We start from the raw sequence: 26,392 nt of genomic DNA, 5'->3' as shown, positions 1-26,392 counted from the left end.
TATCATTTAATGAATGAATAGGCGGTCCTCATTTAGCCGACACTATCCCACATTACATTGCACCCAAAACTTGTCCTACTCTCAAAGAGAGAGTGGGAAGTCATACTGACATGCATTAGTGTCCATTAGTACCAACATCCCAAAAGTGAGAGATCGTTGTTCGCTGTCACTGACGCCAACATCCAGCTGGCCATGATAGAGAATAAACTAAAGAAAATAATGACAGTGGTGATGAAGAGGAGGGAGGTGAATCTTAAAAGTCTTTTGCTCATCTCGCCTCGTGTTTACATTCCACCCCCCTCCCCACCCCAAACCCCCTAACCAGAGCTCCAGTGCCTAATCTCATCAGTAAATTCCACGGCTGAACAAATATCTCCTCTCATGAATAATATCTCCACTCTTTGTGTTGGCACACACTCACACACACACACACACACACACACACTCACACACACACACACACACACACACACACACACACACACACACTCACACACACACACACACACACACACACACACACACACACACACACACACACTCAGTCAGTTCGTTTACCTCCTCTCTGCTTTAACCTGGCGGCACCTCAGCGGGGGAAATGAGTGTGGCGAACACATTCTCACCTCCACGTTTCATTTTCTCTTTGGTTCCACTTGTGGCTGCAGGAGATCAGGGTTCTGTGTGACGGGTCCCGAGGGGTTGTGGGGGGGCTACGGGGTTCAGCAGGATAACGAGTATCTTTGTTCACAGTCTCGCTGCTCTTGGCTGAGGGTGGAGACACACACCGACACGCTGCCCAAACAGGGACCCTGGGCCGGGACGGGGTGGTGGGCATGAAAGGCTGAGTGAAAGACGCGGGACGGCAAGAGGCCTTTAATGACGCGACCGTGACCCGTTCACCCAGCTAATACGTATCGGATCAGTGGGCCAGTAAAGGGAGACCGCGTGGCCCGTCCGTGGCTGCTGTCCTCAGCCGGAACCAGACAATGTTCAAGACTTTGAACATGAGCTCATTGGGACAACAAATCTACTTCATCTTCTGATTTTGCTGATTTTCTGATAGTTAATTTCTGTTTTTGGTTCGTGTCCAGCAGTAAAATGCCACGCACACATGAATGCAGCATTAAGATGGATGCACAAACACGCCAGGGGACAATTGGTCTGCACCACAAACCATTTCTCTTATACATATTTTATTTAAGTAAAGTATGCATTTAAACATGTGACATTGGAAGTAAAGGATCTGAATACTTCTTCCAACACTTGGGTTCCTGCAGTTGTCCTTTCTGTCGCAAGGTCGTGAATGAGAGACCATTTCCTGCCCTGTTCTAACTATGGGGCAGTTAATGGGGGAAGGACCCCCTAACCCCCCCCCCCCAAAAAAAGCCTTTGTGGTGTGTGTGTGTGTGTGTGTGTAGGTATGTGTGTCTTGTCCAGGACAGCAGGGAGCCGGGCCCATCCTGCGTTCCATTGTCGCATACGTGTCGCCCATTCACAGTGAACATGTACTGCTGCACTGCTAAAAGGACAAGCTCATTACATACTTTCTAAAGTATATGTGCATAGATGTTTGTAAATTTCAACATTATTTAAATTTGCAGCTACGTATGGTTGACACCGCGATACTCTCGTGCTGTCACCTTGATGATAAGCTCCGTCTTCGAGCGTCTCCATCTGTCTCCACTGGGAGATGGATGCGATGAACTTGTGGAGAAGTGTTTGATCTGTGATACTCATTATCATGAAGATGGCGTCTGGGCATGTTTGACATTAGCATGACGTACATACATATGGGAGGCTCCGCTGAAAAAGGGAAAGTGGCGGCCGTCAGAGGAAGGTGATAATTGGGACACCTGAGGACCTCCGTTCTCTGATCCTAAACAAACGCCACAGGAAGAGCGGTTAACGCCGCTCTTCATGGGGTGATGTGCCGTTCTCCTCACTTATCTTCAAACAACCAACAGAGGGGAGATTTTTCCATCAAACAGCACTTTGGTAAATAGCGGGTAGAGAGAGTCGGTTCAGCAGCATCAGAAGTAGAAGAAGTATTTCTTTTTGGTTGTAACTGCCTCACATATATAAAAAGAGGGCTTTCCATAAAAGTGATTTATACTCACATAGTTTGTTAACCCAACGTGTGTTGAATGTGTTCATGCACATTGCATAGTTTTGTCAAGAATTTGCACACAAACAACAAATACAAGGTGACTGTTGACAGAAATACTGTTGATACTCATTAATAACTTTGAATATTTTTAAAATAATGGCTTGAGATCTTCTACCTTACTAAAAAGTGTTGATCTTTAAGATTAATTCATTCACTTTGCAACTCTAACAGGTCAGAATAGTTTAAAATAATAATTTGAAGCTGCATTATTCTTTTTTTTAAACATTATAAATCACAATGTCTCCAAAGTTCTTTTGTTTTTTTTTTATCATTTCAATATTCAATCGAGGAAAACCTTGTCTAACAAATTATTTAATTGGAGGCCAAATTTAGAGGCCGAGAGAATTCAATCAGATGAAATAGCAGCGCTTCAATGACTTTGTCGGCCGGCCTGTCCTCCGTGTCACGGGGCTTTTCTCAGACTTTGTCGGAACCGTTTGGGTGTGAACCAAGAATAACACCTCCATCTCTGGTGGGACTTTGAGGTCTGATAGCGGGATGACATCATGCTGCCCTTGTCAGGGGAACCCACTTTTTATCACAACCTCTGGCCTTGCTCCCGTCCTGCTCCCAGAGGAGGAAGGAAGGGAGTCCGAGGATCATACCGCAGAGGTCAGCCGCATTTACACTTTAATCTCACTGAAATTGCTCCGTTGTGCTGCACTCTGCATCGACCTCCCTGGGTTTTGTTTCTATATTAAGCTTCGGTAGAGTTTGTTTTCCGAGCTTTGGGTCGTCCCCCTGCTCCAACCTTGTGAATTCACCACGGAGCAGTTTCTCATGGCCTCACATTTTTACCCCCCAGAAAAACAAGCAAGCATCTCAATTCGGAGAGAGAGGCTCAGCAGCAAACACACCAGCACTGATCCCGTAACAGATAAAGAAGCACTACGCACAAATCAGCACTTTCAAGGCCCGACACAAGGCCCGAAACCACACCTCGCTCCCTTTTCTGGAGGATGCCGGAGGGCGTGTGTGTGTGTTAACAGAAGGAATCACTCCAGCGTGTGCCTGACAGATTGGACGTTTCTCACGGTGGGTCAGGTGTTTTCTCTACTATCACCCTACATGCCCGTACAAATCTCCTTAACTTCATATTTCCAACACTTTGCGTTATGCAACACGTTTGTAGCTGCTTGCAAACACTCCCTCTCTTTTCTCTCCCGGTGTTTCCCACACTGTACACGCACCTCAGGAGACCTAGCCCCCTTTTGGCCCGGATCCATTTGGCAGTCACACCGACAGAAGGACGAGCATGTGCGTGGGCTTCATAATAAAATAATCTTTGCCCTGGGGTGCTGAAACTCCCCGGCAGTTTCACTTGCCCCGAGAGGGAAGAAAAAAAGAAGTTCTGGCACGGACATGCGCTCTGTGTGTCTGAGCATTAGAGTGTGTCGGAACTGAAATATTAAGTAATGCCATGCTTTGCCCGTGGAAAGGCTGTAAGGATTACAAGTTATAGAGTCACGTCGAAGATTCTGCAGGGCAGCGTGTTAGGATGTGACAATATAACTGGAACAGGAACTGAAATGAATGAATTAAGACTTGTTTCCCTTATTCTTCTGGCACGAGAATTTTCGTATTTATATATATATATATATATATATATATATATATATATATATATATATAGCCCCAAAATAAGTGTGAGTGTCTATCATTATGCATAACCAATGCATTCTTCTTTTTAATATAAAAAAAATGCTGCTGTTTTAGAAATGTTGGGCTTGTGAATTTACAACAATTTATCATATTTAACATGTAAAGTAAGTTGTATTCATAGTGGCTAAATGATGCAGTGCAGTAAAAGTACACGCGTTCTATCACAAGTGGACCTAATGAAGAGAGAGAGAGAGAGAGAGAGAGAGAGAGAGAGAGAGAGAGAGAGAGAGAGAGAGAGAGAGAGAGGCTTTATTTGGCCCGGGGAGGGGGTGGGGTAACGGGGGAGGAGGAGGACGAGGAGGAGGAACTTGTAGAGCGTCCCATGGATTTCATTGAGCACTCGGACAGCACCAGGTCAACATCTACGAACCCCTCCAGAAGACATTTTCCTCTCTCGCCGCTGGATTTACCTTTTTTTCCCAGAGGGGTTTTCATTTCAAGCCCCCGCCTGGAGTGAACCAAACTGCGGATCTATGCGAACCCTCCGCGGGACTCAGCCACATCTGTGAAGTTGAACAGGAGGAATGCATCGTTTCTTTGTGAAACTAACATTTCTGTTTCCTGCGATCGTCCTCTCACAAGGTAAAGCCGCCTCTAAAAGATGCGCTGCAGTGCGGGAGCGCGTGTGTGTGTGTGTGTGTGTGTGTGTGTGTGTGTGTGTGTGTGTGTGTGTGTGTGTGTGTGTGTGTGTGTGCGCGCGCGCGGGGGGTCCTGCAAAAGCATCCAGATTAAACTCTGGTGTTTTAACTGTTATTCAAGTATAAATAACACAACTGCAAGGTCGCGAATCACATGGAGACTTTGCGTGAGTTTCTTCAGCAGCGTAAAGTTTGTGTGAACTTGCGCATTTGTGCTGCAGAGTCACGCAACTTAAATACTCTGTGCACCCGAACCCGTCGTTTCATCCTCATGTCTGTTTTCTTGTTACCAACTTTTAATTCACTCCTGCTCCTACCGACACATATTTGGTTGCACGTCTTTAAATTGTTCCGAGGGAACTGGTTTGAAATGACATGGGGAGATAATGGAAGCGGGTGCGTGTGTTGGGGACCGGGGACGCGGTTTGGGGACGGGGGGGTGGGTTGTGGGGGGAAGTGGGGGGCACCTTTTGTCTGCATGTGTGGGAGAGTGTTGTGGGTGGAGGAGGTGCTGTTATTCCCGTCTGCCGGTAAACAATGCCCGAGGAGAGTGTTTTATGGCTCGTGCTGGACTCTGATTTCTTTTGTTCCGCATCTGAGCGCCGCAGCTGCTGCGCTTTCCCCGCAAAAGCGTGCGCCCCCTTCTCCCCCGCCTCTTCCCCCTCCCCCCCCTGCTGTCCCCCTGCTGCTGCCCCCCCCCCCCCCTGCTCCTCTGTACAACAAAAAAAAAAAAGCCACGCACCACGCGCTCTGGCCCTCGGTGTCCACGGGCAGACGTCCCAATATCCCCCACGGACAACTGTGAAACCAATCAATTAAGGAGCAGGATGTGAAAGAGCTTGTTGAATAAAAAAAAAAAAAAGACTTTGAATGGAGAAGTGTTTCATCTCTCGTTGACGAATCATTTCACACCAATAATTCCATCTCTGCTTAATCCGGATTTCCCCTGCTGAGGATGTGTTGATTAATATTTGTGATCTTTGCTCAACAGGTCTGAAATGCTCGCTGCCCACTGAGTCGTGTCTGAATGGAGGCTGGTGTGAAGCCACCTCCAACGGAAACGGAGAATGCAAGTAAGTAAAAGTGTGACCTCACAGCGGCCCAGATGTTCAACATCGCTTTTTAGCTTTTCCTCTCATCTCTGCGTGTGAAATCTGCGCCGTCTTAGAGGTGCAGTGTAGTGAAATGTTCGTACTTGAGAGTGCTTTTTTTTTGGGGGGGGGGTGGAAAGAAAAGGCGGCCACATATTCCCCCCCGCCTTTCATTCCAGCCTTTGAGAGGGCCTTGCGCCCAGCAACCGGAGGGCCCCCTCCGAGTCTCTTCGGGGCCGGTGGGCTCCTGTGTGCCGCTCCGTGGGCCGCATTGCTCCGCGAGGCTGCACACATTCCCCCCCTTCCCAAAAAGAAAAGAGTTTACGAAGTGGAGAAATAAAAAGCAGTTGCGGTTCCAGAGCGCTGAGGGACGGGTAGATGGACAAAAGCTCCCCCCCCACCCCCACCCCCCCGCCTCCTCGCTCCATCCAGTGGGCTCGTTAATGAATGCGAGACCCCTTCACCAGCAAAGTGAGAGGACGCGTCCAGTCCTAAATCTTGTTTTTCTGCCCTTTCATGGGCGACAGCTGGGGCTCGCCCGCCGCCCGTCACCCATTGTCCCGCAGTCAGAATAATGCTGTGTGACTAATCTGAGTGGGGCTTCCCATCATGCCACAACCAACCCAAACACCAGGACGCACACCAAACCCCTGCCCTAACCCCCCCCCACATCCCACCCCCTCCTATGGTCTGCTTGTCTGCTGCCTCTCCCCACCCTCTCCACCCACCTTACCCGCTTGTGATCTCCATTAGAAAGCCAGATGGCTGTGAAATGTAATTGGATTGGATGTCAAGAGAGTGAGATTAATTGGAATAAAGTGCAGAAATTTGAAGGCAAACAAGTGGGATCAGACAGAGAGGCAGATTGTGGGGTATTTATTCGGGGTGCAGATGGATGTTAATAGTTTGTGGGTGAGGCGCTTGATATGCATCCCCTTAAGCTGACCTATATTTACGCCTACGGGCTTCATAATTCACCGGGAAGGTGTAGCTATGTTTTTTTTGTCCGTCTGGAGTTTTTTTGAACTCATAATTTTAGCGTAATCTCCAAATATTGTGTTGTTGATCTGTAAAGAAACCCAGGGGTGGCCGGGTTTACCCTCAGGGCATGTGTGGTCACGGCAGGCGCTTCTTTGGTCTGCAGGGACAAGGAGGAGCTATTGAAGGGCCCACGCTGCTAGCCTAGGGCCACTAATTCACGGCATCTAATCTGCACACTCCACACACACACACATACGCGCGTGCACGCGTACGGACCACCGCACGTGTGCACACTGAAACTGTCCCTCCACCCTCCTCCTCCACAAAGCGGTTATTGTGGTCTCCGTCACTGGAGCACAGCCCAATTAAAAACCGACAGGATAAATAGCATCACTTCATCCCGCCTCGCTCTCTCTTCCTCCTTGCTTTTCCCCTCATTAATCATCCATCCTTGCCATGCCAAAGCAGCCACCGGTCACAGGGCTCTTTGGTACTCTGGGTCGGAGTGTATAGCCTTCATGCCAAGGGAGCTTCGGGTGATGGTCCGATTTGTGCTTTCAGCATCGCTACTCCAATGGCGCGCCACATTAACTGGCGAGTTCATTTGGTATTTGTGTGGTGACAGTTTGGAAAGTCCACCTGATGAATCTGATGAATCTGACTGTGATGACACTAGTATTCCAAAAGGGGTGGGAGCCGTTGTGAGGTTGAAGACGTGCAGTAACGCGATGGACTGAAAGGTCAAAAGGTCTTTTAAAACCGTATCTGCAGTTCTTGAAGATACCGATGAGTCATGGCGCGTTTTGAGGTTTTGTGCAGCATGTGGTGAGATGGATGGGTGGTAAGCCCCCGTTCCCACGAGTGTGAGGGCGCTGAGTGGAATCACATGGTAGCATAGAGAACAAGATTAGGCTTGGTGTAAAACTCAGTAATCAGATGTCTTACAGATGTGTTTACTGGGTCAGGATCGTGTAGAGACAGACCTGGTTTTATATCCTTTCTGGTTCAAAAATCTCGAGTTCCTCTTATTTTAAAGACTTAGTGTGCAGATCATCCTAAAAAAACAAGAAGTGACTTTAGTCCTGTCTGTTCAATTACTCCGTGTGTATCTCTCTTGAGGTTGATTTGGCCAAGTTATATCTACCCTACAAAGGCACAAAGCAGTAACACAAGAAAATGACAAGTTAACAGAAAACAATTTGAGGCAGTCAACGTTCATTATTATTGTTCTTTTTAAAACCACAAATACCACGAATATCGTTGCCAGACAGAGGAGACAAACTTTGCATTTCAGGGTGAACCACAGCGTCAACAAACTTGTTGTTGCTTTCTAACTTTCTTTAAATCCTTAAAACTCGGAGGAGATCTGCATCAGGTCCTGAAGTTTTTGGTTGTATGAGACACACAGAAACGATACGCCGTAATGAGGAAGTACTCGAGCCATGAGTCTTTGAAGTAAAAGGTTGTCTGAAGGTCTGGGGCTTCCTGTCTCTCATGCAGCTGTGGTCTTCTTGTTGGTAGCTTAAAAACAAGCAAAGGCTGCAGCGAGTCAAATATAGTTTCCATTTGCAAGACGCTGATGGGAGCATAGCGAGGTGAAAAGGTTGTGGCCCTTCCACCCGGCCTTTGCACGACTGACTGACTGCCGGTGACGCTTTGCTATAGACACTGTTTTGGTCTGTTAATAATAAACTCTCAAATGTCTCGCCACGTGTTTCAAATACTGCCAGACGTCTGACAAAAATAGACCCGATTCAGAGTATTAAAAGTCTTCCGGGGGCGACCTTGCACAGAGCTGTCTGGTTTTGCATATTGATGACAAAATGTCACACCGGTAATGACTGTCTAGAGCGATTCCAGCACCACTTGAAAGATGCGCCCGCCCTCCCTCAAGACAGGAATGTTGCTCTTCATTTGTCCTCCTATAGGATTACCGAGCAGGTCTCAGCTCCATTTGGGCTTCAGCGAATCAGGGGCACGGCTGGGTCAAGTGTGCCCGTTGGTGCTGGGCTGTTATTGGGGTTGAGGCTCTAAAGCTGCCACTCCCCTGCTCGATGCCGGGGCGAGCTAATGGAGATGTGAGTGAGGTGCAGTGTTTTAGAAACGACCCCCAAAAAGCTACCGTGGAGAAAACCTTCATCGCAGAGGCATGCATTTCACATGTCGGCGGGGCCTCACTGACGTCCTGTGAGTCTGGAGGGCCTCAAAGTGGGCTGATCAAAGCTGGGCTGTCACAGCCCGGAGATAAGAGGCTATGTGACTGCTGAAAAGTTCACGTGCACCAGCGCAAGCTGTCAAATGTAGAAACACCAACAAAAATGGGAGTGAACTGGTCCCAGGTTACCCATCACTAATGGTGACCCATCGTTGACCATCGTAAGAGCTGCTGGCTCTTCCCTGTTTGACCGTGAGTCGAGACGCCTCCATCAATCTGCCGCCGAGCTGAGCACGTTCTCTCTCACATGCGGACGCCGTTGAAGGGTTTGTTAATTGGTATTTCAGGCATGGAAGTGATCTTGTCATTAGTGGAGCAGTGGAACATCTTCCCACTTCGCTCCTTTTAGCGAGTGAGACAGAGAATAGCATAACCCCATCAAAACACCGCCATCTCTTACTTTTACTTGAGGAGAGCTTCAGAGACAGGGGAACTTTTGATAATAATCCATTTACCCCTTGTATATAGCACTGTACATACAGGTTACTGCAGCCTATGAAAGCCACTGATCGCAGTAATGTGCAGGGGGGAGTCTGAGCCTTCAAGGCCCAGTACATTTCTCATTTCCTCTAGCAGAGCCTCACTGTTCGGTTCTTGGTCTTACTAACAGATGTGGACCCGGGGGGGTCAGACCTTTGGCTAATGATTAGACACATCCAAGGGAACATCAGCAAACTGGATAAAATGAACCAGGAGAAATAGACGGAAAACAAATAGCCGCTTAAAGACAAAACGGGGGGAGCCGTGAGTGTTGAAGGGAACGAGAAGTGAGAAATGTTCTCAGGGTGATGTACGCAAACACCGCGAAAGAGAAACCAAGAGCGTACGCGACTCTTCACACGTAATCACTGCATGCGACCATTTACGTAACATATTCCACAGCGCTGGCATTTCCAGCGCGCAGTGGGGCTGGTTTTGTGTCGGAGGATAAAGTCACCCCACAGCGGCAGATGGCAGATCGGGCCCTTTGGGGAATAAAGAGAGAGGGGAAGAGACGGCAAAGAGGCCGTCCCACAGTCACAAAAGTGTTCGGGGTCAGAGGTCGGGCGAGCATCTGTTCCGGCCCGAGGGGACATTGCATCGCTAGGAGAGACCTGTTGCCGTGGTGTGTGCTGCTTAGCTTTACAGCGCGTGGGTGGATCTTTATCTCACAGTGGATTGACTTTAGGACAAAGAGGATCTATTACAGTTAGTTAGCGTGGGATGCCAAACACACGTACACACACACACACACACGTACACACACACACGAGTGCACACACCCCATTAACAGCATCTGTTTCAATATACTTTACGAAAACGGAGTGAGGATTTCATACAAAGACACTGAATTCCCGTTGTGATTAGTCAGCTTTTATGGTAAAGGAAACGGGAGGCAGAGGAACATCAAAGCAACCCCAAATGCTTTTACAATCTTCTGCCAATTGCGGCCGTCTGGGCTCCCTGCGGGGCTCACGGTACTGTTAAAAACTCTGATTGGTCCCACCAAACTAAGTCAACAAGGGTGTTTTCGCCAGTCTCATGTGACATAAGGAGAGCGCTGTAAAAAGCAGACCGCTTGGGGGTTGTAAAAGGTCCACACAGGAAAGAAACGAGGAGACAGAGCAATGAAAAGCTGAACGTGAGTTGGAGGGGCGAGATGTGTCAGCAATAGTGGTGGAAAAAAAAACAGGAATCAAAAGAGGAACAGGTAGGGAAAAGAGGAATTAGGAGCGATTGGGTGCTGGGGGGGTTAAGAGACAGAAGTTGCAACAGCTGACTTCACATGGGTTCTTTATGTCCCCGGAGAAGACAAGGGGACAGAGGGGAAGGGGGAGGAAGGTGGGGGGGGAGGAGGAGGAGGAGGAGGAGGCGGAGCCCCGTCCAACAGCTGCCTTCATTAACATGCGCACCTGCTCCCTGTGGAGATACTTGTGGGCCAGCAGATGCCCTCCCTCACACATTAACGCTCGCACGTTCAACTACACACTCCCATACAAGCCCCGATTCAAATATAAACACGTTTTTTGTTTGACTTTAAATGCTCCTACATGTGACGGACGAGACTTGTGTACAGGATTAACACCTTGGAAGTCAGTGTCAGTGGATTCTTTGTACTTATATCGTATATCCAAGCACTGCAAAAGGCCCCCATCTTTGGTTCCTTCCTATGTTTGAGCTATGTGACTGTAGCAGCATCCATCGGTAGTCTGGATGGGAGGAAAGTTACCAGGGACTTAGGGCCCTGAATGCAGCGCTTCATGTAGGACATCCAGGGCCGACACAGGCCCCTTGATCTCCGCAGGCATTCAGGATGAGTGTTGACAGCCTGAGGGCGAACGTTAGATGGGAAAGGGCCGCCACGGCTTGACTGTTTAGGGGCGTCTGTTGTCCCAGCAGAAAGTGTTTTCAAGGTTCAGAGGGAGTCTAATCCAGAGAGACTACGCTACAACAACACGTCGTCCCCGTTCCGGGCGGGAAACTCTAAGTCCCTCTCACTACCCGCGCCTCCCCTCATTCTTTTGCTGTTTGGATAATCGCCCTCATGAAATAAACCCAAAACAATCCTTGTTTTCTAATCAACACTACTCTAATCCCCAGGTGTCCCAGCGACTACGTAGGTAATCGGTGCCAGTATCCAAGCCCCTGCAGCCCTTCGCCCTGCCGCAACGGCGGCGATTGCCGCGCCGTTTCCCACGGCAACACCTTTGATTTCCGCTGCGTGTGCCGCCTGGGCTTCACCGACCGGCTATGCCTGACCCCCACCAACCACGCCTGCATGAGCTCCCCGTGTCGCAACGGAGGAACATGCAATCTCATCACCACCTCCGCCTTCCACTGCCGCTGCCCACCTGGTTGGTCAGGTATGTAGACACGCCGTTGTCCTCTCCTCTCTCATCATTTCAACAACAAGTGAAAATGACCAACGGAGCCCTTTGTGTCCTTTCCGTCTTTCCAGGTAAAACCTGTCAGCTCGCCAACCCGTGCGCGTCCAACCCGTGCGCGAACGGGGGCCAGTGCTCGGCTTTCGATTCCGCCTACATCTGCACCTGTCCGCCAGCCTTCCACGGCCAGACCTGCAAGCAAGACGTCAACGAGTGCGCCCAGAACCCCTCGCCCTGTCTCAACGGCGGCGTGTGTGTGAACGAGGTGGGCTCGTACAGCTGCCGCTGTCCTCAGGAGTACACTGGGCGGCACTGCGAGACGACCTACATGCCATGCAGCCCCTCGCCGTGCCTGAACGGAGGCACCTGCGTGCAGAAAGGAGACACCATCTACGACTGCAGCTGCCTTCCAGGTAACTTCACAAAGCGTATCATTTAAACAAGCCGAACAAGCGTTTTGTTTTCCAAAACACAAGTTGACCTAAAACGCAGCCTCCTCCTGCAGTGAAACCTGATTGAGTGGAATGTCTCTGGTTGTCCCCCCTTTCCTCACATACTCCCATCTCTCTCTGCCAGCCTCCACTGGCAGGATGCAGTCACACAGACGTTTCCTGCTGATAATCACCAACCAGCCCCCACAACTTCAGGGGTGCACACATACAGATAAACGTGTAGATGTACACACCCTATTTGTGAGGTGTCACACACACACACACACACACACACACACACACACACACAGCTTGTTTTTCAGTTCCACAACCGGTTTGCTCTTTATTATGTTGGCACCCGAAGCCTGTTGTGTAAAACTTTGGTTGATTTTGTGCAATTGTGGTTTCTGCTGTTGGAGGCAAGGACTGCAGCTGTGAAGGCCTTTTTCCCACCGAGCCACATCGTATTAGGCACATTTCTGTTGCTCTGTTTTATTGTGTGACTGTGGGCCTATGACCACCCGCACAGAGCGAATTGTTTAGAACGAGGGGTGTTGTGTGTTAAAGTTTAACCCATGCTGCGTGTCTCTCGCGGGGGTCCGTGCTGGAATGTGGCGAGATAGCTGAGCTGCAGAGCTGCGGGTTGATAGTAAATCAGACTATCGGGGCTGTAAAACACACACTCAAGCCTTTGATGTTTGAGTAGGACACACGTTGCTCTGTCACCCGGAGGGCATTAAAACAATCTGCCCCGAGGATATTTGTCTTTTAACTGCACAGTGATAACAAGAGGAAGAGTTGATCTAATAATTAACTCAAAGCCAACGCTGCTGTACCCTCTTCCATGTCTTTGCTGATTCCCGCCTTTTCACACAGTTTCTCTTTTTGCTCGTCAGGTTTCACCGGGCACCACTGTGAATATAACATCGACGACTGTCCAGGCCACACCTGCCAGAATGGTGCTGTGTGTGTGGACGGTGTGAACACCTACAACTGCCGATGCCCACCTCATTACACAGGTGACCTTTTGCTTTGAGAGTGACATTTTCTAAACTTCCCCCCGCGCTTTACCTAACCCAATCCCCCCCCTGCCCCCCATTTTTTGTTACTCTCTCAGGTCAATACTGCACAGAAAACGTGGACGAGTGCGAGTTGATGCCCAACGCCTGCCAGAACGGAGGAACGTGCCACGACACCCACGGCAGCTACCACTGCGTCTGCGTCAACGGGTGGACGGGTGACGACTGCAGCGACAACATCGACGACTGTGCCAGCGCGGCTTGTTACAGCGGCGCTACCTGCCACGACCGCGTAGCCTCCTTCTTCTGCGAGTGTCCTCACGGTCGAACAGGTACGCCTTTTCTGTGGCTGTCCACACGGGTCACGGTAAAGGGATTAAAAGCTAGATGGCGGTAGAGTTGATGGAGATCTGTTTCTCTTGGCGCTGGCAGGTCTGCTGTGCCACCTGGATGACGCCTGCATCAGCAATCCTTGTCAAAAGGGTTCCAACTGTGACACAAACCCAGTCAATGGCAAGGCGATCTGCACCTGTCCCCCAGGTTATACCGGGTCAGCCTGCAACCTGGACATCGACGAGTGCTCCCTGGGTAAGTTAGAACCGTCAACCGTTCTATTTCTTCCGATATAGTTTTGAAATGATCGTGCATCCGTTACCACATATATGCATGACACCGTGGACATTTAATGTTGTAGGTGCCAACCCCTGTGAGCACGGTGGGCGCTGCATCAACACCAAAGGCTCCTTCCAGTGCAAGTGTCTTCAAGGATACGAAGGACCTCGATGCGAAATGGACGTCAATGAGTGCATGTCCAATCCTTGCCATAATGATGCCACCTGCCTGGATCAGATTGGAGGGTTCCACTGCATCTGCATGCCAGGTCAGAGAAGTTTACTTTGCAAGAAAGTTAAAAATCTTAAATTTTTACCAAACGCTGGGACATTGACGACGTTAAGAAACTAAAACATGATTTAACTAAGAAGTTGTTTCTCATGGTCATCTACAGGATACGAGGGTGTGTTCTGCCACATCAACACAGATGAGTGTGCCAGCCAACCTTGTCTCAACAATGGCAAGTGCATCGACAAGATCAACTCCTTCCACTGCGAGTGCCCCAAAGGTGAGAAAGGATCACGGAACGATGGAGATGATGGAATAATTAGTTTATTGGATGCTTCCGGCCTCACGGACAATAGGAGCTATAGGCTATAAAAGAGTTAATCGTTAAACTATTTTGTCAATGAGTATATCACGCCATATATGGAACACATATTTAATGTAAATGATTTACTCCTTCTAATAGAGTCTAATAGGGCCGAGTGGATCAGGTTGCAGAAACATTAGCATATTTGGCGGGCATGAGAGTTTGTGTTAAAGCTTGGCGCCAAAACTGGTGTAGGGCGGGGATTGGGTTTGTCGCCGGTGAGCTTGAGGCCATTGTGTTGTGTTTTGAAAGAAAGATTTCACTGCACAGTAAGAGCTGAGGAGGGAGGGGGGGGCGGTGGATGGAGTATTGTGGAAGGGTTTGTGAGGACCCTCAGTCTCCCGCAAAACTACTTCAGATGCAAATTTGTTTTTTTCTGTTCTCCGTTGTGGCATTTACGCACAATGTAGACATGATATACCGAATATAAAAGCTTACACAGTTAAACAATAATCTAATAAAAAAGTTAAATCCTGTATTTTGTTCAATGCAAATCCAGGTTTTTCGGGGAGTCTGTGTCAGGTGGACATCGACGAGTGTGCCAGCACTCCTTGCAAGAACGGAGCGAAGTGTACTGACGGTCCCAACAAGTACACCTGCGAATGTGCCGAAGGTAAAGCAAACAATATTATTTACTGAAATAGCTTGAAAATCTCTTTGTTTTAGGTTCTCTCCAGGTGAACTGTGCCATCATTCTTTCAAATAACGTCTCTCTTTTCCTCTCCAGGTTACTCGGGGCAGCACTGTGAGACTGACATCAACGAGTGCTACTCTGACCCATGCCATTATGGCACCTGCAAGGACGGCTTAGCCTCCTTCACCTGCTACTGCCGACCTGGCTACACCGGCCGCTTGTGTGAGACCAACATCAACGAGTGCCTCAGTCAGCCCTGCAAGAATGGTGGCACTTGCCAGGACAGGGAAAACACATATATTTGTGCTTGCCCCAAAGGCACAGCGGGTGAGACTAGACCTTCAACACATCCTTGCACTAAAGATTTGGGGATTTTTCTTCACATCCTTTGCTAACATCCGCTCCAACCGACAGGTTTCAATTGCGAGGTAAACCTGGACGACTGCAAGAGCAGACCCTGCGACTACGGGAGGTGCATCGACAAAATCAACGGCTACGAGTGTGCATGTGAACCCGGCTACACCGGTGAGCATTGGGCGGAGTTAACAGGTGCAGGGGGTTTGGTCCCCGGAGCTTTGGGAGGGGCAGGTAGGACAGGTGGCCGGCGGGTCTCCTGCGGAACAATGGTGTAAGATTCCATGTGTGGGATGGGTTTGGGGAGGGGGGGAGGGGGGGGTAGAGAAAGGAACACAGTCCACAACCTGATACACACACAAAACACACACAAAGCTCTAACTTTCTTTGCCATTTGAAAAGGTTGTGACGTTGAGCCTGGAAACAGTCTGTAAGGTGATACTTTAAAAGGAAGAGAGCCTGGCCTTTAATCACATATCTGGTGTTCAGCAGCGTGCAACTGCATTACAGAGCCAATAAGTATCTCAAATGGAAGTGCTTTCTCCTCACTTCCTTCACCGGCACATGTCTGCCTGTAATGTACTCGTATTTAAAACTTTAGTGACACATTCTAGCCTCCTCCTAGCCTTTTGTGGCCCAGTGGAGCCGGTTCTGACTGGTAGCGGCTGAGTGATTATGCTAGAAAGGGGGGGGCAGGGAGGAACAAGTGTGTGTGTGGGCAAGCTTCTGTGCATCCCTCCTCATCCCCCCTCCCCTCCATCTTTTTGTGCTGACGGGGTGAGTGTGGAGGGCATGGCGGGACTGAGACACAGAGGGACAGAGGACTATTGTAACTGAAGATCGGGCAGTTGGGCCCTCCCCTCTTGATTGATGAAGTGCAGAGGAGGAGGGGGCTGGCTCGGGGATCAGAGGGGGGGTTTAATTGTTACTCGGCCTTGTGTGAAATGGCTCTGGCCTTCTGTCCCCTGTAAACAGCCCTGGGTGAAGTTAGTTCTCCCTGGATGGGGGCTGGTTGGGGGGGGGGGGGGGGCTGTGTGTGAATAGGGAGAGAAGCTGCAGCTCCCCCACACCCACCTCCTGGCAGCACCTCCCCCTCTCAGATCCAGCTGAAATCCTCCTTCTGCCTATTCAACAGGGCCCCATTCAATCAATGGAGGAGAAGCAAAAGGGCCTCTAGGGGCCTGCCGGCCTCGGCACACATTGGAGCTGCCACGGCGTCTGCCTGTTAAATGTTTAGGGGGTCTTTAGTGTTAGATATCTCCAAAAGAAGAATTAAGACAGAAGCCACACAGAGCACCTCAGCTAGCAGCTTAAAAAGCCCTAGAGAATACCACACCACACAAAATGTCCAGCTGCCGGGCGTTCATAATGGCCAGTGTAGATATTTATATTTTTCATGGCTTTCAAAAGGTAAATATGCGGCATTGCGCTAAAATGTTATCTTGTTGCCTTTCAGGAACAATGTGTAACATCAACATCGACGATTGCGCCAACAACCCCTGTCACAACGGGGGCACGTGCGTTGATGGTAATAACCGATTTACCTGCCTGTGCCCAGAGGGCTACAACGACGCCACTTGTTTGTCTCAGGTCGATGAGTGCGGCAGCAACCCCTGCATCCACGGCCGGTGCCAGGACCTCATCAACGGGTGAGCATAGATTTAAGGGAAATTTAAGGGGAATGAGCAGCGAAATACAGAAAGAAAGGAACCTGTTATATGAAACGCCACTGACCTGACGTTTTGTTTGCATTGAAGCTACAAATGTACCTGCGACTCTGGCTGGAGCGGCCTCAACTGTGACATCAATAACAACGAGTGTGAGTCCAACCCGTGCATGAACGGGGGAACGTGCAAGGACATGACCAGCGGATACCACTGCACATGCAGAGCTGGTTTCACTGGTCAGTTATAACCCTTTTTTCCCCCCCTTTGCTCACATAGAGCATGCGTGTGGCCCGTTAGCCCATATCTAACCCAAGTGTGTTCTCTAATCCTGCCGCTGTAGGACCTAACTGCCAAACTAACATCAACGAGTGTGCCTCCAACCCCTGCCTCAACCAGGGCACCTGCATCGATGATGTGGCTGGATACAAGTGCAACTGTTTGCTGCCCTACACTGGTATGACAATTTCCGCTTTCCCCTCAGAAGGCTTATTCAGTGGTATCTCGGTCGGTTTAGAAAACATCACCCAATCGCAACAAACTGGGACGTCTGTTTTTGGCGTGATTGTGTGGAAATATCGCCCCGTCTGCTTTGCAGGGATAACAGTGTGCGTGGAATAACACGGCTAATATAAGCCAGAGAACTGGAGCCTGTTCCAAGCCCTATTCCCACTTCCGCCACGTCCTGTTTCCTGTCTGTGATCACACAATTGCAGGAAACGGGAAAGCCCTTCCTGTTTGGCTAAGTCGTCATGGAAATGGACAAGGAAGTGGGATAGAAACTGGGATTTAGAAATTGTTTTCACTGCCCTTACTGGAATATTTTTCAGGGATTTAAAAAATAATTTTGGCGCATCAATATTAAAGTCTGAAGCAGTTGCTACTTATTAGCAGCACAAACACTGATGTTTTCTTTTTTTCTCTGCAAACCAGGTGAAAACTGTGAGATCCTGCTTGCACCCTGCAGCCCCAGACCCTGTAAAAATGGTGGAGTGTGTAAGGAGGCTGAAGACTACCAGAGCTTCTCCTGTATCTGCCCTGAAGGATGGCAAGGTATCTATCCATTCCCACCCGGCCTTTGATGATCTACTCACCCACTACATAATGTGTAATTTCTTTAACTGCCGTTCTTCTCCCCTTAAGGTCAAACCTGTGAGATCGACATCAACGAATGCGTGAAGAGCCCATGCCGCAACGGTGCCGTCTGCCATAACACTATGGGTGGTTACCAGTGCAAGTGCCAGCCAGGTTACACTGGCCAGAAGTGTGAGACAGACACTGATGATTGCAAACCAAGTAAGGAAGAGATTTCCACCCCCGTGGGGTCTTGTGCTGTCAACAAAACTAGAGAAGCGTTGTTTCATTGTCTCTTTTTTCTGACTCAGATCCCTGCAGCAACGGAGGTCTGTGCCGCGATGCCATCAACACTTTCACATGCACCTGTCTGCCCGGCTTTCGTGGCGGTAGATGCGAGCAGGACATAAATGAGTGTGAAAGTAACCCCTGTAGAAACGGCGCCAACTGCACCGATTGCGTCAACAGCTACACGTGCACCTGCCCGCCCGGTTTCAGTGGCATCAACTGTGAGGTCAACACCAACGACTGCACAGACAGGTAGCTCACCACGGCCAAAAGTGGTCTTTGCTTATTCAACCTGCCCAAAGCAGCTCTTATAAGGTTTTAACAATTCTCGTCCTGTGTCTCTTCAGCTCTTGCTTCAATGGTGGCACCTGCGTGGATGGGATTAACGCGTTCACCTGCCTGTGTCTACCTGGATTCACTGGCAGCTACTGCCAGTATGATATTGATGAGTGTGACTCCAAACCGTGTCTCAATGGAGGATCTTGCCTCGACAGTTATGGGACATATTTGTGCACATGTCCTCATGGCTACATAGGGGTCAATTGCCAGGTAGAAATCATCTTTTTGCCAAGTAAATTACGTTAGACCGTGAAGTGGTTTAACGCAGAGAAGCCCATTTACTACAGTTTACTAATATTTTCTGGATTTGATTCCCTGTTAGATTCTTGTGCGCTGGTGTGATTCCTCCCCTTGTAAAAACGGGGGTTCGTGCTGGCAGCAGGGAGCGTCTTACACCTGCCAATGTCAGACTGGATGGACCGGCCTGTATTGTGACATCCCCAGTGTGTCTTGTGAGGTTGCAGCCAAACGGCAAGGTAAGATACCAAACAAATCTCTATTTGTCCACGTATGCATGCAGGGAATTTTACTTTTTGAAATCTCTCACAGGGTACTACAATGGATTTATAGTGACAGAGGATGATGTACATATTTAACAGCCAATTAATTCATCCCAAAATGTAAACCTACAATCCATAACGGCAGCAGTAGATATGTTGCTGTTAGGGGGGTTATTGACAGTTGACTCATCTAACTGTTCATCAGAGTAAAAGCCTGTGGAAGGAAACCGTTATTGTGTGTGGTTGTTTTGGAGTACAGCGATCCTCAGCGCCCTCTAAAGGGGAGAAGCTGAAACTGTTTGTGTCCACAGTGTGAAACGTCTGCAGTGAGGTTTCCTGGCTGTTTGCTGACTCGGGGGTCGGGAGGCAGGATCTACAGTTCTGTGTGTGGTTCTTGCATTCTGTGACACCTCCCTTGTTGATTTCAGGGGTGGAGGTGGCTCACCTGTGCAGGAACTCGGGCCAGTGTCTGGATGCCGGAAACACACATTACTGTCGCTGCCAGGCCGGCTACACCGGGAGCTACTGCCAGGAGCAAGTGGACGAGTGCTCGCCAAATCCTTGCCAGAATGGAGCCGCCTGCACGGACTATCTGGGGGGCTACAGCTGTGAGGTAAGTTGATATTATTTGGAATGAATCCTTTGTAAATCTGTCGGTGTGATTGGTGATTATTGCGCAGTTGAGAGAAAATGTGAACATATAAAAAAAAGAAGACTTTCTGTCTCTCAGTGTGTCCCCGGCTACCACGGTGTAAACTGCTCCAAAGAGATCAACGAATGTCAGTCACAGCCCTGTCAGAACGGAGGCACGTGCATCGACCTCATCAACACATACAAGTGCTCGTGTCCCAGAGGAACACAAGGTATACACCTGCATGTCACAACCAAAGTCATCCACGGACACCAGGAAAATCAAGCTGACGATCGAGGATATGAATTTTTTTTTTAACGCGCCGTGTCTCCACAGGTGTCCACTGTGAGATCAACTTGGATGACTGCACCCCCTCCAGCGACCCGCTGACCAATGAGCCCAAGTGCTTCAATAATGGCAAGTGCGTGGACCGCATCGGCGGTTACCGGTGCGTGTGCCCAGCGGGCTACGTAGGAGAGCGCTGTGAGGGCGACGTGAACGAGTGTTTGTCGGACCCCTGCGACCCCCAAGGGTCTTACAACTGTGTTCAGCTCACCAACAGCTACCGCTGCGAATGCCGCACGGGATACACAGGTACAGATGTGCATCCTGCAGCATGTAACAAGACAGTATTATCACTGTTTGCAGAGTTCAAATTATGTGCATATGGTAAAACACACATTTCCCTTCACTTTTCCAGGTCAGCGTTGTGACAAAGTGTTTGATGGCTGTAAATCAAGACCCTGCAAAAACGGAGGGTCATGTGCTGTTGCCAGTAACACGCCTCATGGCTTCATCTGCAAATGTCCACCTGTGAGTCCAGCTATGCAAAACACTCAGACTCCTGCCTCTTTAGAGATTGTTTGACTATCCTTCTGTCGATCAAGCACATCACGAAGATCTTAACCGCGGTCTGTTTCTGTTCCTCCAGGGCTTCACCGGCTCCTCTTGTGAGTACGATTCTCGCTCCTGCGGGAGTCTGAATTGCAGGAACGGTGGTACATGTGTGTCGGGCCACCTAGGCCCACGCTGCTTGTGTCCACCGACCTTCACTGGGCCAGAGTGCCAGACCCCCACCGACAGCCTCTGCATCTCCAACCCCTGCTACAACGGCGGAACGTGCCAGGTCACCCCGGACGCGCCTTTCTTCCATTGCAGCTGCCCCAGCAATTTCAACGGCCTGCTCTGCCACATCCTGGACTATTCCTTCGTCGGAGGTTTTGGCCGGGACATCACCCCGCCGCCGGAGGTGGAGGTGAGCTGCGAGATCGCTCAGTGCGACGAGTGGGCCGGCAACCATATCTGCGACTCGCTGTGCAACAACCACGCCTGCGGCTGGGACGGAGGCGACTGCTCGCTTAACTTCGATGACCCTTGGCAAAACTGCTCGGCGGCTCTGCAGTGCTGGCGCTACTTTAACAACGGGAAGTGCGACGGACAGTGCAACAGCCCCGGGTGTCTCTACGATGGCTTTGATTGTCAGGGACAGGAAGGACAATGCAAGTAAGTGTTGAAAACAGATAGAAATGCTTGTTTGTCCTAAAAGCCATTTTGGAATTTGTTATGTAATCGTATCATCAGAAAGCCAACCCAATGCCCTACTTTTCTTCCAGCCCGCTGTATGACCAGTACTGTAAAGACCACTACGCTGACGGTCACTGTGACCAGGGCTGCAACAATGCAGAATGCGAATGGGACGGCCTGGACTGCGCAAACAACATGCCGGAGAAGCTCGCAGACGGGCATTTAGTCTTGGTGGTCCATATTCCCCCCGAACAGCTGAAAAACAGCTCTTCAACCTTCCTCAGAGAGCTCAGCAGCGTTCTCCACACCAACGTGGTGTTCCGCCGGGACGCCAAAGGAGAGCCAATGATCTTACCGTACTATGGCAACGAACAGGACCTCGTCAAACACAACGTGCTGAAGCGCTCCGCGGAGGGCTGGCCCGAGTGGGCTTCAATGCCCGCCAATGTTTTGGGTCAAGTGAAGGAAAGCGTGTCGGCCATGGTCAGCCCCCGCAAACGCAGAGAGCTGGATCCTGTGCAAGTCAAAGGGTAGGCGCCACGAGGACCTCACACATTTTCAGCGTACACCATTATAGCTTTTTCTATTTCAGAAATGACGTGAATTTTAATATCTCCCCCTCCATTTCTTCTTGTAGGTCTGTGGTGTACCTGGAGATTGACAACCGGCAGTGTTACCAGCAGTCTACTGAATGCTTCCAGAGCGCCACAGACGTAGCTGCATTCCTTGGAGCGCTTGCCACTAGCGGGAATCTCAATGTTCCCTACATTGAGGCTGTCACCAGTACGTAACTACCAGCTGTTTTGTTGATGGGGATTCTACAAGTAACATTTAAATCCAAGTCACCGGGTTAATAGTAACATCGTCACTTTGACTTCTTTCCAGGTGTGAGACCTACTCCCACCACTTCAGAGCTGTATCCCATGTACGTGGTCTTCCTGGGCTTGGCCGCGTTGGGTTTCATCTGCCTTGGTGTTCTGGTGTCTCGCAAGAGGCGACGAGAGCACGGCCAGCTCTGGTTTCCCGAAGGTTTCAAAGCGTCCGAGCCCAGCAAAAAGAAACGCAGAGAGCCGTTGGGAGAAGATTCTGTGGGATTAGGGTAAGGTGGAATATGGAGGCCGATGTGACGTAAAGTCTACCTAGCTGTGTTTTCATAGCCTTGACTGACAGCAGTGTCCTTTATCATGTTATTTTTTGTAGTTAATGTCATGTAATTAACCCGGCTCCTTTTTCAAACAGGCCTATGAAAAACTCTGACATCAATCTTATGGATGACAATCAAAACGAATGGGATGATCAGGATCCAGACTGCAGACGCTTCAGGGTAAGAGAAAAGCAATCGTCTTGTCTAAATAAACTCTGTTTTTACCATTCTTAAAATTCTTCCCATGTGCTGCTCATACTGACGTTACGATGATTGGCGTGTGTTTCAGTTTGAGGAGCAGGCCATGCTGGATTTGAGCGACCGTACCGACCACAGGAAATGGACGCAGCAACATCTGGATGCAGCTGACCTGCGCATTGCGTCCATTGCTCCTACGCCTCCTCAGGGAGAGATAGAGAATGACTGCATGGATGTGAATGTCAGGGGACCAGGTCTGTACAACCCTGAAGTGATTTTTCAATATTGCACGAACGCTTTCAAACACATGACGGGAACTCATTATAATCTTCCTCCTTCAGATGGTTTCACTCCCCTGATGATCGCATCCTGCAGCGGTGGAGGCCTGGAGACCGCTAACATCGAAGAGGAAGAAGATCCCTCAGCAGAAATCATCTCAGACTTTATTTACCAAGGCGCCAACCTCCACAACCAGACTGACCGCACAGGCGAGACCGCCCTCCACCTGGCCGCCCGCTACGCCCGCTCCGATGCTGCGAAACGCCTTCTGGAGTCCAGCGCCGACGCCAACGTTCAGGACAACATGGGTCGCACTCCTCTCCACGCTGCTGTTGCTGCAGATGCGCAGGGAGTGTTCCAGGTAACCTGTTCCTCCACCCGAGGCTTTATCTCTCTTCTGGCTTTCATTTTTTTCTTCAAACAAGTTTGTCCTGCGGCTTAAAAAGCACCCGAATAAACGCGTCTATGTCCTTGCAGATTTTAATCCGGAACCGCGCCACTGATCTCGACGCCCGCATGCACGACGGAACCACACCGCTCATCCTGGCGGCCCGATTGGCGGTTGAGGGGATGGTGGAAGAGCTTATCAACTGCCACGCGGATGCCAACGCCACCGATGATTCTGGTAGCTAACGTTTTATTGACCTTTCATCTTCCGCAGTCCGTAAAGACTGCGGATCCCTCTCAGTGTGCTGAGATGTTATGATAATCAACCGCCACCCTGATTGCTCTCTCTGCAGGTAAATCCGCTCTTCACTGGGCTGCGGCGGTAAACAATGTGGAGGCGGCTATGGTGCTGCTGAAAAATGGTGCCAACAAAGACATGCAAGACAACAAGGTATTTGAGATGTGACTGTGATGGTGCTATATTGGAGGTATCGACACTTTTGCATTCACAGTTGTGTATTAACTGGGTTTTTTTTCCTGCTTTTTAGGAGGAGACACCAGTTTTCCTTGCAGCCCGGGAAGGAAGCTTCGAAACAGCCAAGGTTCTTCTGGAACATTTTGCCAATCGTGAGATCACCGACCATCTCGACCAGCTGCCCAGAGACATCGCACAGGAACGCATGCACCATGACATCGTCCGCCTTCTGGATGAGTACAACGTGGTCAGGAGTCCCGGGCTTCACAGCGGCCCACTTAGCGCCTCCAGCCTCTCGCCACCTCTCTGCTCCCCCAATGACTACCTTAGCAACCTCAAGCCCATGCTGTCCGTCAAGAAGGTTCGCAAACTCAGCTCCGGCGGCAAAGGAGGGAAGGACGGAGGCAAAGATAATCGGATGAAGAAGAAGAAGTCCCTGGATGGAAAGGGCAACTTGCTCGACTCGTCAGGTGTCCTCTCGCCGGTTGATTCCCTCGAGTCACCGCACGGCTACCTGTCCGATGTGGCCTCTCCTCCCATGACATCACCCTTCCAGCAGTCGCCGCCGCCCATGTCTCTGAATCACCTGCAAGGCAATGGAGACCATATGGGCCAGATGAGTATGGGTAAGGATATGGGCTGTATGTCTTTTGACCACAACCCTCCCCGTCTCTCCCACATGCCTGTGTCCAGCCCCGGCACTCAGGGCACGACATCCATAGGCGGCAGCAGAGGAGGCCAGTGTGACTGGATCTCCAGGATGCACCCAGGTGTAGGCCAGCAAGGGGGCTTCACCCAGGGGTCAACCCTATCCCACGGCATGATGGGGGCTCTGCATGGCGTCAGCACTGCCACCCTGTCTCAGATCATGGGCTACCAGAATCTGCAGACGAGCCACCTCGGTTCGTCTGCACACATGATGCAGCAGGCTCATTCCCGGCAGCTCCAGCACCAGAACTCTAACTCCACCACAGCCGGCCAGTCCCTCAGCCAGAGCTTCCCGAGCGTTGAGCTGAACGGCTCAGACATGCAGCAGAACAACGGGCGCTCCATGCCCATCCACACCGTCATGCCGCAGGAGACGCAGATCCTCGGCAACCAGTTCCTCACTCCTCCCTCACAGCACAGCTATTCTGGCCCCATGGACAACACACCCAACCACCAGCTACAGGTACCTGACCACCCGTTTCTAACCCCCTCCCCCGGCTCCCCCGACCAATGGTCCAGCTCGTCCCCACATTCCAACATGTCCGATTGGTCGGAAGGCATCTCAAGCCCGCCTACAAGTATCCACTCGCAGATGAATCTGATTCCAGACCAGTTTAAGTAGAGACTTGTAAAAAACGGAAAGAACTTTTTAGTGGGAAGAAAATATATACAAAGAAAGTTCATAGAGAGAGAGAGTGGCCAACCTGTGGCAAAGACTGAAGATGCTCCTTTTTTATTATCAGTTTTGATACTAACGTTTAAAACAGTTTTAGGTATTTTGTATTTATTTATGTGCTTTTTTGACCTGAAATATAAAGAAGATGCTTTTATATTTATGCTTTTTTATTTTTTTCTTCTGTTATCTATCGGAAGATTAGAAACTCTTTTAAAGGAGTGTATCAGACATAAGACTAAAATGTGTACACTGGCTATTTATTTGTATTTTCTGTTGCTATATTCACTGGATTTAATTTACTACTTTGGTCTTCACAAATTGTTATTTTTGGGCTTTGCATTGTTTTATGTTTGTACATATTTTGTTTTTAACGTTTATAGATTATTTTAAAATGTTCAGTATTAATTATATTTCCTTTGTCTTGTTAAATGACCCAGGTTTTGTTACTGAACTAAATTTCACCGAGTCTTATCACTGAGTCTGTTAGAGGACGATTAAATATATATATATAAAAGACACACCTTTCATGATGTTGCTTCCTACACTGTGCCTTAGTGGCAAAATGAGAGTAACTGAGCGAAGGAAACAGAGACCTTAAAGCACAGAACAAATATCCCTAATATGAGTTGAGAGACGCTTTGCGAAAGGAGTGACGCTGCATCTCAATCAACCGGAGCCCATTTTTCCATTGAATAATGGTCTTGGCTGTTGTTGAGTAATTGATTTGTGATACTTTGTGAAACAAGAAACGTTTCTGATTTTCAGATCGTATTCCAAATCAGTGATTATGGTTACTTAGTTTAACCTGTTATGTGTTAACTTGCAGACCCGTTGTAGAAACGTTGAAATATCACATTTGCGATAGTTCCAGTGTGAATATGGTTTTTCCTAAGAAAATCAATGTATTTGTCAGATTTCTTTTTAAAGAAATGTCTTGGAGGGGGAGATTGTTGTTTGTGAAAGAAATGGGGACCTTTGTTTGTGTGTTAAATGGCATCATCTGTACTTTGTGTAGTTCAAGATGTATGAATGTCATGTTTTATAAACTAATTCAGAGATAAAATATGCTTTAAAAAAAAGATGTAATTCAAAATCCATGTTCATGCAAAGTTGTAGTTCTCAAAGAAGTATTTCCTGATTTAAATGTTTTGTAAAAATTGTCTTGATTCAATAAAAGCTACCGTCAAACTCTTAAGATATGTAGCTGCCTCATACGTAATGTGTGCCACATTTATTACATTAATA

The 26,392-nt window shown here is 49.2% G+C and overlaps 1 protein-coding gene across 1 annotated transcript; it reads left to right on the top strand.

Moving 5' to 3' along the window:
- The first annotated feature begins 4,011 nt into the window (after positions 1 to 4,011).
- Positions 4,012 to 26,342, top strand: notch1a (notch receptor 1a). Its single transcript, XM_078088011.1, has 34 exons — positions 4,012 to 4,411; positions 5,459 to 5,540; positions 11,335 to 11,597; positions 11,693 to 12,031; positions 12,946 to 13,068; positions 13,167 to 13,400; positions 13,501 to 13,656; positions 13,763 to 13,948; positions 14,075 to 14,188; positions 14,772 to 14,885; positions 15,000 to 15,233; positions 15,321 to 15,431; positions 16,717 to 16,909; positions 17,018 to 17,163; positions 17,268 to 17,381; positions 17,858 to 17,977; positions 18,068 to 18,220; positions 18,310 to 18,538; positions 18,634 to 18,835; positions 18,948 to 19,101; positions 19,554 to 19,738; positions 19,856 to 19,988; positions 20,093 to 20,350; positions 20,457 to 20,569; positions 20,688 to 21,259; positions 21,370 to 21,810; positions 21,918 to 22,063; positions 22,166 to 22,379; positions 22,520 to 22,604; positions 22,714 to 22,876; positions 22,964 to 23,262; positions 23,379 to 23,526; positions 23,642 to 23,739; positions 23,837 to 26,342. The coding sequence occupies exons 1-34, from the start codon at positions 4,354 to 4,356 to the stop codon at positions 25,091 to 25,093; spliced, it is 7,437 nt and encodes a 2,478-aa protein (XP_077944137.1). The 5' UTR covers positions 4,012 to 4,353; the 3' UTR covers positions 25,094 to 26,342.
- The last annotated feature ends 50 nt before the right edge of the window (positions 26,343 to 26,392 follow it).

The sequence above is a fragment of the Gasterosteus aculeatus genome, chromosome 14 (genome assembly GCF_964276395.1).
Source record: "Gasterosteus aculeatus chromosome 14, fGasAcu3.hap1.1, whole genome shotgun sequence".
Lineage (NCBI taxonomy): Eukaryota > Metazoa > Chordata > Actinopteri > Perciformes > Gasterosteidae > Gasterosteus > Gasterosteus aculeatus.
This window is presented reverse-complemented; position numbering and strand designations above follow the sequence as displayed.

What these genes read in the sequence shown, in the direction of transcription:
- notch1a (XM_078088011.1), top strand. Translation starts at nt 4,354, where the DNA reads ATGCATCGTTTCTTTGTGAAACTAACATTTCTGTTTCCTGCGATCGTC. An exon ending in CCACTGCATCTGCATGCCAG is followed by an intron (nt 13,949 to 14,074) that starts GTCAGAGAAGTT and finishes GGTCATCTACAG; the next exon opens with GATACGAGGGTGTGTTCTGC. An exon ending in TGGGGGGCTACAGCTGTGAG is followed by an intron (nt 19,739 to 19,855) that starts GTAAGTTGATAT and finishes TCTGTCTCTCAG; the next exon opens with TGTGTCCCCGGCTACCACGG.